Source organism: Podarcis cretensis (genome assembly GCF_951804945.1).
Source record: "Podarcis cretensis genome assembly, chromosome: 14".
Taxonomy (NCBI): domain Eukaryota; kingdom Metazoa; phylum Chordata; class Lepidosauria; order Squamata; family Lacertidae; genus Podarcis; species Podarcis cretensis.
Window position 1 is genome coordinate 37134933 of NC_137183.1, and position 12335 is coordinate 37147267.

At 43.0% G+C, this 12335-nt stretch overlaps 2 protein-coding genes across 3 annotated transcripts in view; both read right to left on the reverse strand.

Annotated features, from left to right (window-relative positions):
• PERCC1 (proline and glutamate rich with coiled coil 1) overlaps window positions 1-12335 on the reverse strand; it is a 200149-nt gene that overhangs the window by 76435 nt on the left and 111379 nt on the right. The gene's annotated exons all lie outside the window — the stretch shown is intronic.
• XPO6 (exportin 6) overlaps window positions 1-12335 on the reverse strand; it is a 48248-nt gene that overhangs the window by 22940 nt on the left and 12973 nt on the right. Inside the window, exons 2-10 of one of the 2 annotated variants that reach the window (XM_079952487.1) lie at window positions 10650-10740; window positions 8753-8865; window positions 7701-7898; window positions 6270-6429; window positions 5870-5947; window positions 3897-3958; window positions 3754-3784; window positions 475-508; window positions 186-312 (exon numbers count right to left, since the gene is read on the reverse strand). In XM_079952487.1, the coding sequence (XP_079808613.1) occupies window positions 186-312; window positions 475-508; window positions 3754-3784; window positions 3897-3958; window positions 5870-5947; window positions 6270-6429; window positions 7701-7898; window positions 8753-8865; window positions 10650-10740 (894 nt within the window). Of the gene's footprint in view, window positions 1-185; window positions 313-474; window positions 509-3753; window positions 3785-3896; window positions 4351-5869; window positions 5948-6269; window positions 6430-7700; window positions 7899-8752; window positions 8866-10649; window positions 10741-12335 lie in introns of both variants that reach the window. The other variant, XM_079952486.1, reaches the window with a different exon arrangement.

The window sequence follows — 12335 nt, forward strand, 5'->3', positions numbered from 1 at the left end:
AATATGCACCCAGGGCTTTCAGTGGTCAATCTGGAGACCAGGATTGCTGCTATTTTGCAATGTAAGGGTAACATTTTAATTTGAATGCCGTAAAAACCCGACAAAGTGTTTTCACGTGAAACCTTATAGGATAATCAACTCTAAACAAAGCTGGATTAAGGAGAAGAGACATGCCAGTGTTGTACCTGATGAAACGTGTACTTGAACAGCAATGCAAGGAATTCAACCACGGGAAACTGGGAGTAGGACTCGATCCTCCTCAAGTGGACACTCACAAAGAGGCGCAGAAAGTCAGTAAACGTCTCTATGTAACTACAAGGGAAAGACGAGAGAAAACCTGATCAAATCAACCTGAATACCGACAGAAGCAACAGCAGCACTGAAACATTTAAATTTACTTCATACCTCTTTCATTAAATAACACATTTTGCAGCCATTTTAAAAACAATTAAATTAAATCCCTACAGAAATTACCTACACGGCGGGAAACCCTTCATTCCATTATTACCTGAAACATAGCGAGAAAGAGATTCTTTTGTCAACGGCAACTTTGGCTTTTGTCAAAATACCAACTCAAACCTTCTGCTAAGAAATCCCATTATATATTTCACTCTCACCTATGTTAGCTGAAACATAGTTGTGCATCTCAAGTCACAGCCTGCTATGCCACACAGCATGCCAATTTTGAAACCAGAAGGACTTTCAGAGCTGGTCTTGATAGGGAATGATGGATGGGGGAAAGGGGTGGTGCTTCTGAAAACCAAATGATCCCAGTGGATCCATCTATAGCACAATTAATATCTTCTACTATTAAGGTATTGAATTATGAAAAAACACAAGGCTTTGGCAGCGAAGAACAAAGCTGTTCTCTTCCCCAAAAACTTCATAGTCCAGGGATTCCTGCTCCCATTGGCCCTGGTAGCTGGGGTTGATGGGAGTTGGAGCCCAACAACATTTGGAGGGCTGCTGGTGCCCCATCACTGTTCAAGTCAGGTCCCCACCTGAAGGCAGAACAATCGCACAGCTGCAAAACCCTCCAGTTCTTGGGGGAGCGGAAGCTTATTAAAAGAACATTGCAAAACAGAGATACACACTCAAGTTGGTTTTTTTCCTAGCCACAGAACTTGAGAGTTCCTTCGTACACAGCACACACAAAGACCCTGGACAACTTTACTGGTTGTCTTAACATCTTCTGTTTTGTACCTTAAGTGCCTCTGAAAGAGAGACAAAATTATAATAATTGTTATTTGCCGAACATTGCTTTCACACGCTCAACTTGCTTTGTGTCGATTATCCTGGTGATCCTTAGATCGGCCCCGAAATATAGACCAGTACTGTGACCCTCCAAGTATCAGATGTGAGGGAAATGGATTCCTTCAGGCCACCAAGAGAATTCAACTTAGAATCGTCATTTTAACTCAGAAGGGCCAATTCACAGCAGCTCTCTATACCAGGATTGGGCAAAGTCTGACCTGCTCCTGAAATATAGAGTGCTGGGTGGTGGTAGTGGTAAGAAGAAATGGGCAGGTAGACTTTTATGTAGTGAATGAGGAAAAAGTAGGCCAGAAAGTCACAGGAGGAAGACTTTCCTCCCAAATATGAAGGAATTTTGAGAGGCCTGCTCACATTTGATTTGCTACTCACAAATTTAATACTCAGTTCAGTTAATCCTCATTTAAAAAAAAGAACAGCACAGCATGGTTACTAGTGACATGCAGGACCTAGAAGATGTTTTACATAATATGCCCTCTCCTTTGAAGCAGAAGTGTCTACTAGGAAAGAAGGAAGATATTAGGTAAAAGATTGAGGTGAGTGGGTGTAGAAAAAACCGGGAATTGGATAAGGTGTGACTAGGCTGGATGCCCTCCAGGTGCTCAAAGTCTAAGAAAAGTCAGACTAGTGCTGATTTATAACACCACTACCTCTTGTTTTTGACGTTAGCCTTCCAGAAACATTCATTTGTAGAAACAAATGATATTGTCAGTTGCACCAACAGATCCCTTGAATCCCTCTCTGGCAGCAATTTGAAGCACAAGGAGTGCTGAATCCTATAACCATCTGTCAGAGCTGCCTCTAGGTCCCAGCTCACAGAGGACCAACGCGAGGCTGTCGTTATGTACAAAAGTCTTTATTGAGGTTCAGTTTCCATTTCAAAGCCGCAGCGCGCAGCTCTACGTCTTAAACCCTAGACCGGCGAAGTACCGTCTGAGTCTCCTCCCCTATGACACCAGTTTAAGATCCTAGCCCTGCTCCACCTTTTACGCTGCTCTCTCCTCCTCTGGGTCCTCCTGCCCGCTGGGGCATTGCCCTTTCTGGACTCTTCCGACGCTGAGTCGCTTAGCTCCTCCCCCTCCCTCCGGCGGGCTTTAGGACCCAGTTCCCAATCCTCATTCTCTGCTGTCCCGCGCTCCTGTACATTTGAACTTGCCTCTCGCGCCAACCCAGTGACCTTCCTCCTGACCGTTACACTACTTCTGTCACTGCTTCCCTCTTCCGGGATACTGGCCGGATCTGACCTCCCCTCCGTTGTCTGACTCTCCGATGGAGGTGTGGTCAGCCCTGCCTTATCTTCTCTCCCTGGTGGGGAATGCACTGGCCCCGATCCTTGGGACTCTTCCCCCCCCCACTCTGCTCTGGTGGGGAAGCTGGTCCTGATTTCCAACTACTGCTCTGGGAGTCCTTGCTGCCCCCTTGCTCCTGGGGCGTTCCCCTTGGGAACCCCCTACCCCTGGCCACTGGCGCCCCCTTCTGTGAATCTTCCGATTCACTGGAGAGGCTCATGGAATCCCTCGGTCCACTGTCCTCTTCTCCTACGCTCCCCTCGGATTCTTCCCCTTCGCTCTCCATCTCCTCTCTTCCCTGTGCCTCTGCTCCTGAGCCCCTGACACCACTACCTCTTGTTTTTGACGTTAGCCTTCCAGAAACATTCATTTGTAGAAACAAATGATATTGTCAGTTGCACCAACAGATCCCTTGAATCCCTCTCTGGCAGCAATTTGAAGCACAAGGAGTGCTGAATCCTATAACCATCTCTGCCAGTATCTACTTCAGCAGCTCCTCTAGAAAGCCAAGGTATTTTTGCTTTATTGTCAAAAGTCATTGACAAAAGCAGCCCAAAGTTTTCTCAGTACATTTCTGTTTTAAAAACAAACTGACTTGACTTCCCTAAGGGCAGATCCCACAGCATACATTTAATACACATTCAGCACTCATCTAAAACACATGGCTTTACCCAGAGGATCCTGGGATCTGCAGTTCCCAGAATACTTTGGGGGGAGTCAAGTGCTTTAAATATGCATTGAATGTGCTTTAAATGTATAGTGTGGATGTGACCCAAGGTTACTAGTCTCTTGTTTAAAAAGAGTACAAGTAAATCTATACCTATTTAAAGGAACAGAAAAATAAACCAACTTCTTTTACATAGCTGGTTCAATAGCAGAAGCCACTGCAGCTCTCCTAAGTTACTTTAAAACCTCTAATGGCTCTGCGTGATTTCATGTCTACAATTAGCATCCCCATCCATTTGGAATTTGACAGAAGAGGCCAGATAGAAAAGGAAGACCCTTTTACCTCACTATGTCTCTTTGGCTGCTTTCAGCAACAACCGAATGAAGGCAAATTCAAATCTTGCACAACCTCAGACCTGCAGCCAAACTGTAATAAACGGGGGGGCGGGGGGGGAGAAGGAATACAAACACCGCAGTCGCTTTGCAACGTCAGCCTCCCACAGCCAACGTACCTGGTCACACCTACCTGCCCACCCTTCCTTCTTCATCACGGGACTCTGAAAAAAGGTGATTAGACACACCATGCATGACAAGAAGTCAGTAAAGACCATCTTGCAGTAAACAGAAAAGATCAACAATATCGATTTGTCTGGGCTGGCTCTCCCTTACCTCTCGTCCAGTTCCTCCAGCCGACTCTTCACCGTATGGGCATTGTTCTCCTTGGTGATCTTCTGCAAGAGGTAAAACGTCTGCTGGAACATCCGCAGCAAGTACTCCTCAAACTCCACAGGCACACAGTTCTTTGACATCAGTTCATTGATGCAAGACATGGCAAGCACCCCAAGCCGGCCACGTTCCTGATTCAAGACAGAGTTCTGGCTGCTGCCATTGAGGGAGGACATCTTCCTGGCTCGGGTGTCGCAGCCAAAGCGGGCAAAATGGAATATGGTGGTGAGGAGGGAAGGGGTGATGCTCGTAGACAGAGGGATCCAGCTGAAGAGGTGGGCTAGGCACTCCAATGCCAGGGAACAAATGTACTCGCTCTCTGTGTCAAGGATGGGGATTGGCTGGTTCAATAGTTTGGCTGTGCTGGGACTCCGCAACAAGCTACTTAAAAGGTCACCTGGGGAAGGGAAGATCAAAACCAAGTCTACTTTGCATAATTCACATGGATCAGAACCAAGCTCTTTTTGGTGCAGAGCTTTTGGCCATTTTGGCACACAAACCAGGAAATACAGATCTGGTAAACTGTGGTCAGGATCTACCACCACCTACTATATTTTCATCCCATCCTTCCTCCATGGAGCTCATGGTGACATTTTACAAATATATATGTTTGACACACCCACACCCACCCACCAATCACACATGTATAAAATTGGAAAAGTATTCTTCAACAACAAGCTAGTGTAGAGAAATGATAAATGGAAACATCAGCATTATCATTAATACTTCTCTCACTTGAAATTGTTATAGGACAACCCTTTCCTTTATTCTAACAGACTTGTTTTTGCCTCCAGCCACATCCCTGTGGGGTAGGTGAAACAAAGGGATAGTAGCTGGTCCAAGATCACACAATGAGCTTCACTGATCACAGCAAGCCAGTCTCCCAACATTCATATAGCACACTTGACTGTTCAAAGCAGTTCACATATTTTCTCTTGGTGATCCTAACAACACTAAACTAGACCAGTATTAGCATTCCTAAATTTCAGAATACGTGTGGGTGGTGGTGGGGTTGCGTAACATCCAGCTAGTCAAGGTTCTAGTTGAGGCAAAATTTGAATCAGGGACATCTCAACTCCCCGCTCACATTTTTAGACGCTATGTTTTATCATTTCTGACTTTCCACCCACTATTTCACAGACTGAAGTCTCAGCTGTAGCTTACGGCAAGCTGCTCAGAAGCACGTATGTGCCAAGGATCAGACTGAGGTTCCCAAACTTCCCAGTGTTTTTCAATCTTCATGACATTTGGCAGTCCACAGCTGCACACTGAAGTCCCTTGATTAAGAATCTTTTTCCAGGTGCATATATTCTGAGCATCCATTCCCTTTTTCTGTTTGAAACTTATGCTGAGGTTTAACTAAGTATGCAGGGAAGCCTACTGAGCTTCTCCCCATTTAAATCATGCATTAGTCTGGACTGAATTTATTCAGCAAGATTAGGTTTTTTTAGTTACATCAACTAAGTTGTACTACTCCTCTCATTTTTTTGAAGTGAGCAAGTATAAATTGCCATATTCTGGCACACACTCATAAGCATTATGAGTGGCACATCTGCCAAGAACGAGATGAATGAATGCATGTCATCAGAAGGATTCATTACAACATTGCCCAAGCAGCGAGTGCCACTGCAGCGTGGCTCCTTGCCACATTGTTGGGTAAGTGTCAGAAGCCCTGGATCATAAGAAAGGAATTTACAATAAGGTTCCTTTCCAGCTAGGAACTAGGGCAATGACTGCACACCATGGACACTTCTCAATATGGTCCACAGTATAAAAAGGTGTTGTACTGCAGCAGCTCCCCTACAGCTTGAGAAATGAATTTCTTTTCTTTAATGGACAACACCTCATAGTTCTTCCCACGTAGCTAGGTCTTAATCCACAGTTTAAAAATCATTAAGGATTAGTTGAAACCTTACCACTTTCTCCCGAAGTTGGAGATGGTGGTGGAGTGGCAGCAGTGACACTGTACTTATCCCAGATGCTTTCCAAAATACCTATCAGAAAAGAAGAGCAAAATCCCCAGCAATTGCATGAGAGTTCCCATTATACCACATTAAGTAACAGTTTCATGTAAACTAAGGCTGCTCCTGCACCCAGGGAAAGCATTGTTCCAAGACTGACGGAGGAACTCAGTACATGCCTTGCAGCAGAGAGCTCCATATCGTTTGCTTAGGCGTCACGAGAATTAATAGTTCTGCTGTATTCTTATGTCAGAGGAAGCTATGACCGTTGTCTCATCAGGGTCTCATATTTTGTACTGCTTTAATACAAAGATGCTGCCCCCTCCACCACCACATGTCTGTCATTTCCACTAACCTGTGAGAAGCCCAAGGACAGTCTGAACCTGCTCCAGGAGCAGTTTGCGCAACTCTTCCTTCCTTGCTATGCTGAGGTCCTCCCGTGGACATGCCAACTCTTCCGATGTTGTCTTCAGCATGATCAGCCCAAGTGGAGTTGTCGCAGGGGATTGGATCAACTGTTAGGAAAGTCAGGTTTAAGTATTAGCAGACAACAGCTTCTTTGTATTTGGTAGATGAACTAGAGTTCTAAAGAGGGGGGCAATAAATTTAGCCTTAGAATGCAGATATCTTATCTCTACAGTGTTTTTGAACAGGAAAGCTTCTACATGCCATCTTCTAGTCCCAAAGACATCAGTGGAAAGACAAAGTGGCAAAGGCAGAGCTATATATTCGTTGTAGTAAACAGAAGGGCAAAAATTACCTAGAATATTGAATGTGAGAGAAAAGAAAGCAAAAAAAAAAATATAAAAAAATGGTACCAGCATGATACAGGAATTGGTCCTCCAGAGATGCACTCTGTTGTAACATGTAAGTGGCACCAATAATGAGACTTTTTTTGCTTGGGTGACATCCATTATGTGTAATGGCTACGCAAAGTTGACAGACACTGGCAAGACTGTTCACACATAACACAATACCTGCTTTTCCTGGCATGGAGATGGACTACCACACCAGAATAAGCAATGTCTAAGCAATAGTACAGATTTTTAATCATTTACTTGAAAATGCTAGCTCCCTGTGACATGGCAATTCTAATAATACAACGTGCATTTATAAAATGCTGTTTTCTGAGGGCAGTATATATCACATAATTCTAACAGTAACTTTGAAAGGTAGACTAGTTTATTACAGTGGTACCTCGGGTTACATACGCTTCAGGTTACAGACTCCGCTAACCCAGAAATAGTGCTTCAGGTTAAGAACTTTGCTTCAGGATGAGAACAGAAATCGTGCTCTGGTGGTGCGGTGGCAGCAGGAGGCCCCATTAGCTAAAGTGGTGCTTCCGGTTAAGAACAGTTTCAGGTTAAGTACGGACCTCCGGAATGAATTAAGTACTTAACCTGAGGTACCACTGTATATGCATATTACAGATAGCACACTGAAGTAGAGAGATGGTGAGATTATTCAAATAAGAGCATGGCTAAACAAAAATTTTAGCTATGGCACTTGGGTTCATAGCATGCTCTCTTAACCAGCTTATACTTGAACTAAAAGTTAGCAGATTTTAGACAGCTGTGTTGCTGAAGATGATATATTCATGTAAGACAAGCTAGGCTTTAACAAAATGAAAGGATTTTTAGGAAACACATCACAATTTTATCCTTTGGTTTCCCTTCAACAAGAAAACTGAAAATGTACTAACATATTAGGCCATCATTCCCTCTCTCAAATTTTTCATTTGGACATGCTCAAGAAAGCCGACTTCAGTCAAGGATTTTCTTCTTACCTGTAAGATGTTTGTAAAGAAGTCATGGTAGAACATTGGCCAGTCTTGCCGGCCAATATCCACAATGACTTTGCAAAGTTTGTTCCTAATGAAGTAAGGCAGAGTTTTGTGGTGAGTCAAAAGAAGCTTGGGCAGGCAGCTGCGAATCTCCATTTTATCTTGTGATGGAACCCCAAGCCACATCTTGTTAATCAGGTTCTGTGGGAAGAACAAAAGAAAGTGAGGTGTCATTTTGTACTAAACTTGGAATCTTTGAAATATCTTGCTTACGGCTACTTTTAAGAGCTGACAGTCATGATATTAAACCTAGAGGGCATAATACCAAACCTAGGAAAATGCTGACTGTCTGGAAATCTGCTTCAGAATATTTACTTAGTAATGGAATTAAACAGTAAAATATTTGCTGACAATTGAACGATGTATTCCCAACTAGTAAAGAGGGGAAATCGTAACCCTACTAATTAGCACCCAAAGCATGTCCCTGTTCATGGCCAGAGGAGAAAATATTTAACCTTTCAAGACAGCGAACAAAAAACAGGGGATATATTTAATGGTGATCATTAATACTAAGGCTAGACTGAAATTCTTGGGAATTATCTCATAAAATGCAAAAAATAAACAAGATAATGGAAATCTGAGTGCCAAAAGGAAAACCCATCTGTAAGAATAACAGGTGATCAACATTTGCTATCTTTAAATCAGGGTTACAAGAATCAATTCATCATCTCTGCTGCTCTGTATGGAATGGGAAATACTCATAGTGCAAAAAGTTGTCATTAAACACAGCAAACAATCTGACGGTATAACGGAAGAATAATCTAAGGCAGCCTTTCACAACCTTAGGTCCCCAGATGTTACTGGACTATAGTACCTATCATCCGCAACCATGCTGGCTGGGGCTCATGGGAGTTATGGTCCAATACCATCTGGGGACCCAAGGCTATCCATACCCCTGGACCAGCTCAAATTATCACCACAACAGAGTTAACTGAGTGAAACAGAACTCGTAAGAGGCATGCTTTGAGCAAGTTTACTCTTGCCTAGTACCTTACCTCAAACACTGTCAAACTGTACATCATTACATAGTCATTTCTTGTGCTCGACAGGAAATAGAGGCAGAATCTCCAGGCGCCAATCTGCTGGGCAAAGTTGTTCAGGAGCTCCTCTGGTTAAAAAAACCCCCAAAACTGTGTTAAAATTAATAGAATTTCAAGTCATTTGGTAATTCAATAGCCTGTTCCAAATAAACTGCACCTTACACAGGGGGCAGGGAAGGGCTCACAGGTTATTATGCAATTGGACTTTGGGGCAACCTGGGGTACAAAATGTTGTACCTTCTTGAACATAAAAGTAAAGAAGCTCAGGACTGCTAGCTCTCTGCATTTATCATCCAGTGGTGGAAAGCAGGGAAGGCCAAGCAGCTTTCTAAAGGAAACAACGCGCTTCTGAATTTAGGTAACAGACATGGGAGTCTGGCAGGTCCAAGGATCACACTAGACATGATGGTGCTGTAAGACCAGTCTCTTTATTTGCAGCCCTGACCTGATCACCTGTCAAGCAAGGAAAGGGTGTGTGTCCTGTGTGCATTCTGTTTTGAGAACAAAGGAAGACATAGGGAAGGGGTACTAATTTCTCTCCATGTCCACTGCTTATGCCGGGTTCATTTCTGGTACTTCTGGAAGACAAGATTGTGGGGGTGAGCTAACCTGTGGAGGGAGGGGGAGCAATTTCAACAACCCCTCCTCCTCGTGTACCCCTTTCATTCTTAAAATTAGAGCTCCTGCTTTACACATGATTGAGCCAACTGCACATGTAAAGTGGTGGGTCAACCTCTGCATCTAAATTTGACTCAAAACAACTTATCCAAAGGGAGTCAAGGGAAGAATAATAGGTTCTCATTATGGTTCACGTCAGCCTTGAATCACCCTTCCAATGACTGGATACCTAAAGATAATGGCTCTGAAACTAGCTCATGCCTCCCGGCAGAGAAAATTTCTTTTGAAAGAGTCCTCTGGGGGCATATTGTGGTATGCAGACTATTCCCATGCTGAAATGGATGCAGGAGGCGGCAGCAAGTGGGAGAAAGTAAGAACTTGCAGTTTTGCAGTTCCACAAGAAGCTAAATAACTCACACATACTTTCTGAATTCCATTTGTGCATTTCTGCTTGTGCATCTATTAAGTAAAACAAGGCACAGAGTCTATATGGCAGGGGTACCTGTCCTTTTGGGGCCCAGGGACACATTTAGAAATCTAAAAAGTTGTTGTTGGCACCATAAAATCCTAATTTCACAGAACAACAACTGGGAATATTCAGAAGAGTAAACCCCCCAAACAAGCCAGTATCCTCAAGAGTCATTTTCTCCAAAAAGATAATACAAAACAAAATTAAAGACTGGGAGCGAGAGGGGGGTCTTGGCAGTGTCAGAGAGAGGGTATCTGAGGGCACAGTGATGCCCATGTTGGAGACCCCCACCTCTATGACAGCACATCATGTAGGAAATGCCATTATCTACTTGCCTGAAGAAGTAACAATTCCTTCTGAGTGGTTCACTAATTCACAGCTCAAGAGGCATTGTAACACACCTATTCATTCATGCAGGTTTTGGGGGGCCTCTAAGAAAGGCTTGATCAAGCACTTAAGCACAGATATTAGTACTTTGATCATCCAAATGACATCTGCCCTCCAGTCAAGGGAGGCCTATGTGTTTCTGAAAGCTTTGGTTGCATTCAAGGAGCTTTAAGCATCCAGTGAAATATGAAATGAACTCAACATATAAAAAATATACACTGGGTTGCATCCAATGGTAGAACTACTCAAAGAATATCTTAGCTGGATAAAACCCACAGATTTTAACTATGAAACCTGTTGCCATCCTTTCAGGTGTCATGCCTAGCCAAAGCCATTTGGTATTGAGGTTGGAGAATGTGGAAATGATACTGAGCTTACCAATCTCACGCTTCCTTTCATTAGTAGTGCAATTGTGGAAAAACTCTGTCATTAGACTCTCCAAAGCTCGCAGCGAGGCCTCTTCTGATGCCTGACAACGACATTTCAAGAACAGTGTTAACATTAGGTTCCCCTAGTTCAACCTAATAGTGGTCTAGGGTTTTTTTCCTTCAATTAATCTATCAGGCTACCTATATTGGACCTAAACACTCCTACCTTTCTTCTCATGTTCTCCCATCCCAAACATTCTCCACACAAAAACAAAACAAAAACCCTCCTCCATCTTGTGAGCAAAATTATGCAGCGTAGATCCATTTAAGTTTTGTGTTTACAAGCATATTTGGGCATTCTTTTCACAGAATTTGGAAGTCTGGAGGCAGAGTACACAGAGCCCTTAATGGAACAAAAGCTCTGTTTAAGTACCAAAGCCAGGGTTTACAGATCAAGATTGAGCATACCTAGGAAGAAGAGGGCAGGGGAATTTGCACACAAGAGAGGAAGGGATGAGTAAGGTGAGCTCAAACCAGCTGTCTAATAGGGCCTAAGGCTGCATGCACAACATACACCTTTAAAGTACAGCGGTACTCAGTTCCCAAATGCCCCCACTGTTGAACATTTTGGAAGCCAAACGCCGAAAACCTGGAAGTAAATGCTTCCATTTTTGAATGTTTTTCGGAACCCGAACGTGTGATGCGGCTTCCGCTGAGTGCAAGAAGATTATGTTCAGGAACCGAGGTACTGTACATTCAAATCACATGTCCCCCCTAAAAAGAATTGTGGGCACTGTAGTTTACCCCTCAAAGAGCTAGAATTCTCAGCAACTCTTAACAAACCACATTGCCCAGAATTCTTTGACGGGAGAAACGTACTTTGAATGTGCTCTAAGTTACAGTGTGTACACAGCCTAGTCATCTTACTAATAGTTATGGATGAATAAGAGACCGAAGTATTGTTAGAACAGGTAAGAATTTGCTTTTAAAATGTTACACAGCGAATGAAGCCTAACTACTGTTGCATATTCAGTATTAAATGACAAAAGCAGGCAGCCAGAGCTCAAGGAATCCAGCATCGCAACTGTTCTAGGGAGCTTTCCAAGACTATGCCTGAAAAATATTTTTAGCTTTCAACATACAAAACTGCATTTCTAGAGTGTCCACCCCGTTACAACTGGATTTCCTCAATTTCCAATGGAAAGTAGTGGTAAGGAAAAATATACTTAACCAGTTCTGAACTCAGAAACACCTTTACAAAAGCTACATTTAGACAGGCTTACACACTGCAGTTTGTATCTTAGCAACAGAATACTGCATTTTCATATTCTCTTCATAAGCTTAAAATAGAAACCTATCCCTTAAGAATGTTTGTTGAGAGAAGGTTATTCTAATAACAATAAAGAATGGACGGTTGTCAAAACCAATCCTGCATTTATATGCTCTAAGGACTCTAAGTTATTCTTTAATCACATTTTTGACAGCAGATGCAAAAGCAGAACTGTACACAAGATTTTCTAGCATACTTTTTCTTCAGTTCTCTAAGCTACTTTGTATGCTATTACATATAAATATTTTTGAAAAGGTTTTTTTAAAAAAATCTTTCCCGGCTCCATGCTTGGCCAGAATGCTCAGAACAGCTATTCTGTACTCCTTTGACTTGCACTGGGATTCAAAATCCAATGCCAGAAGGGAA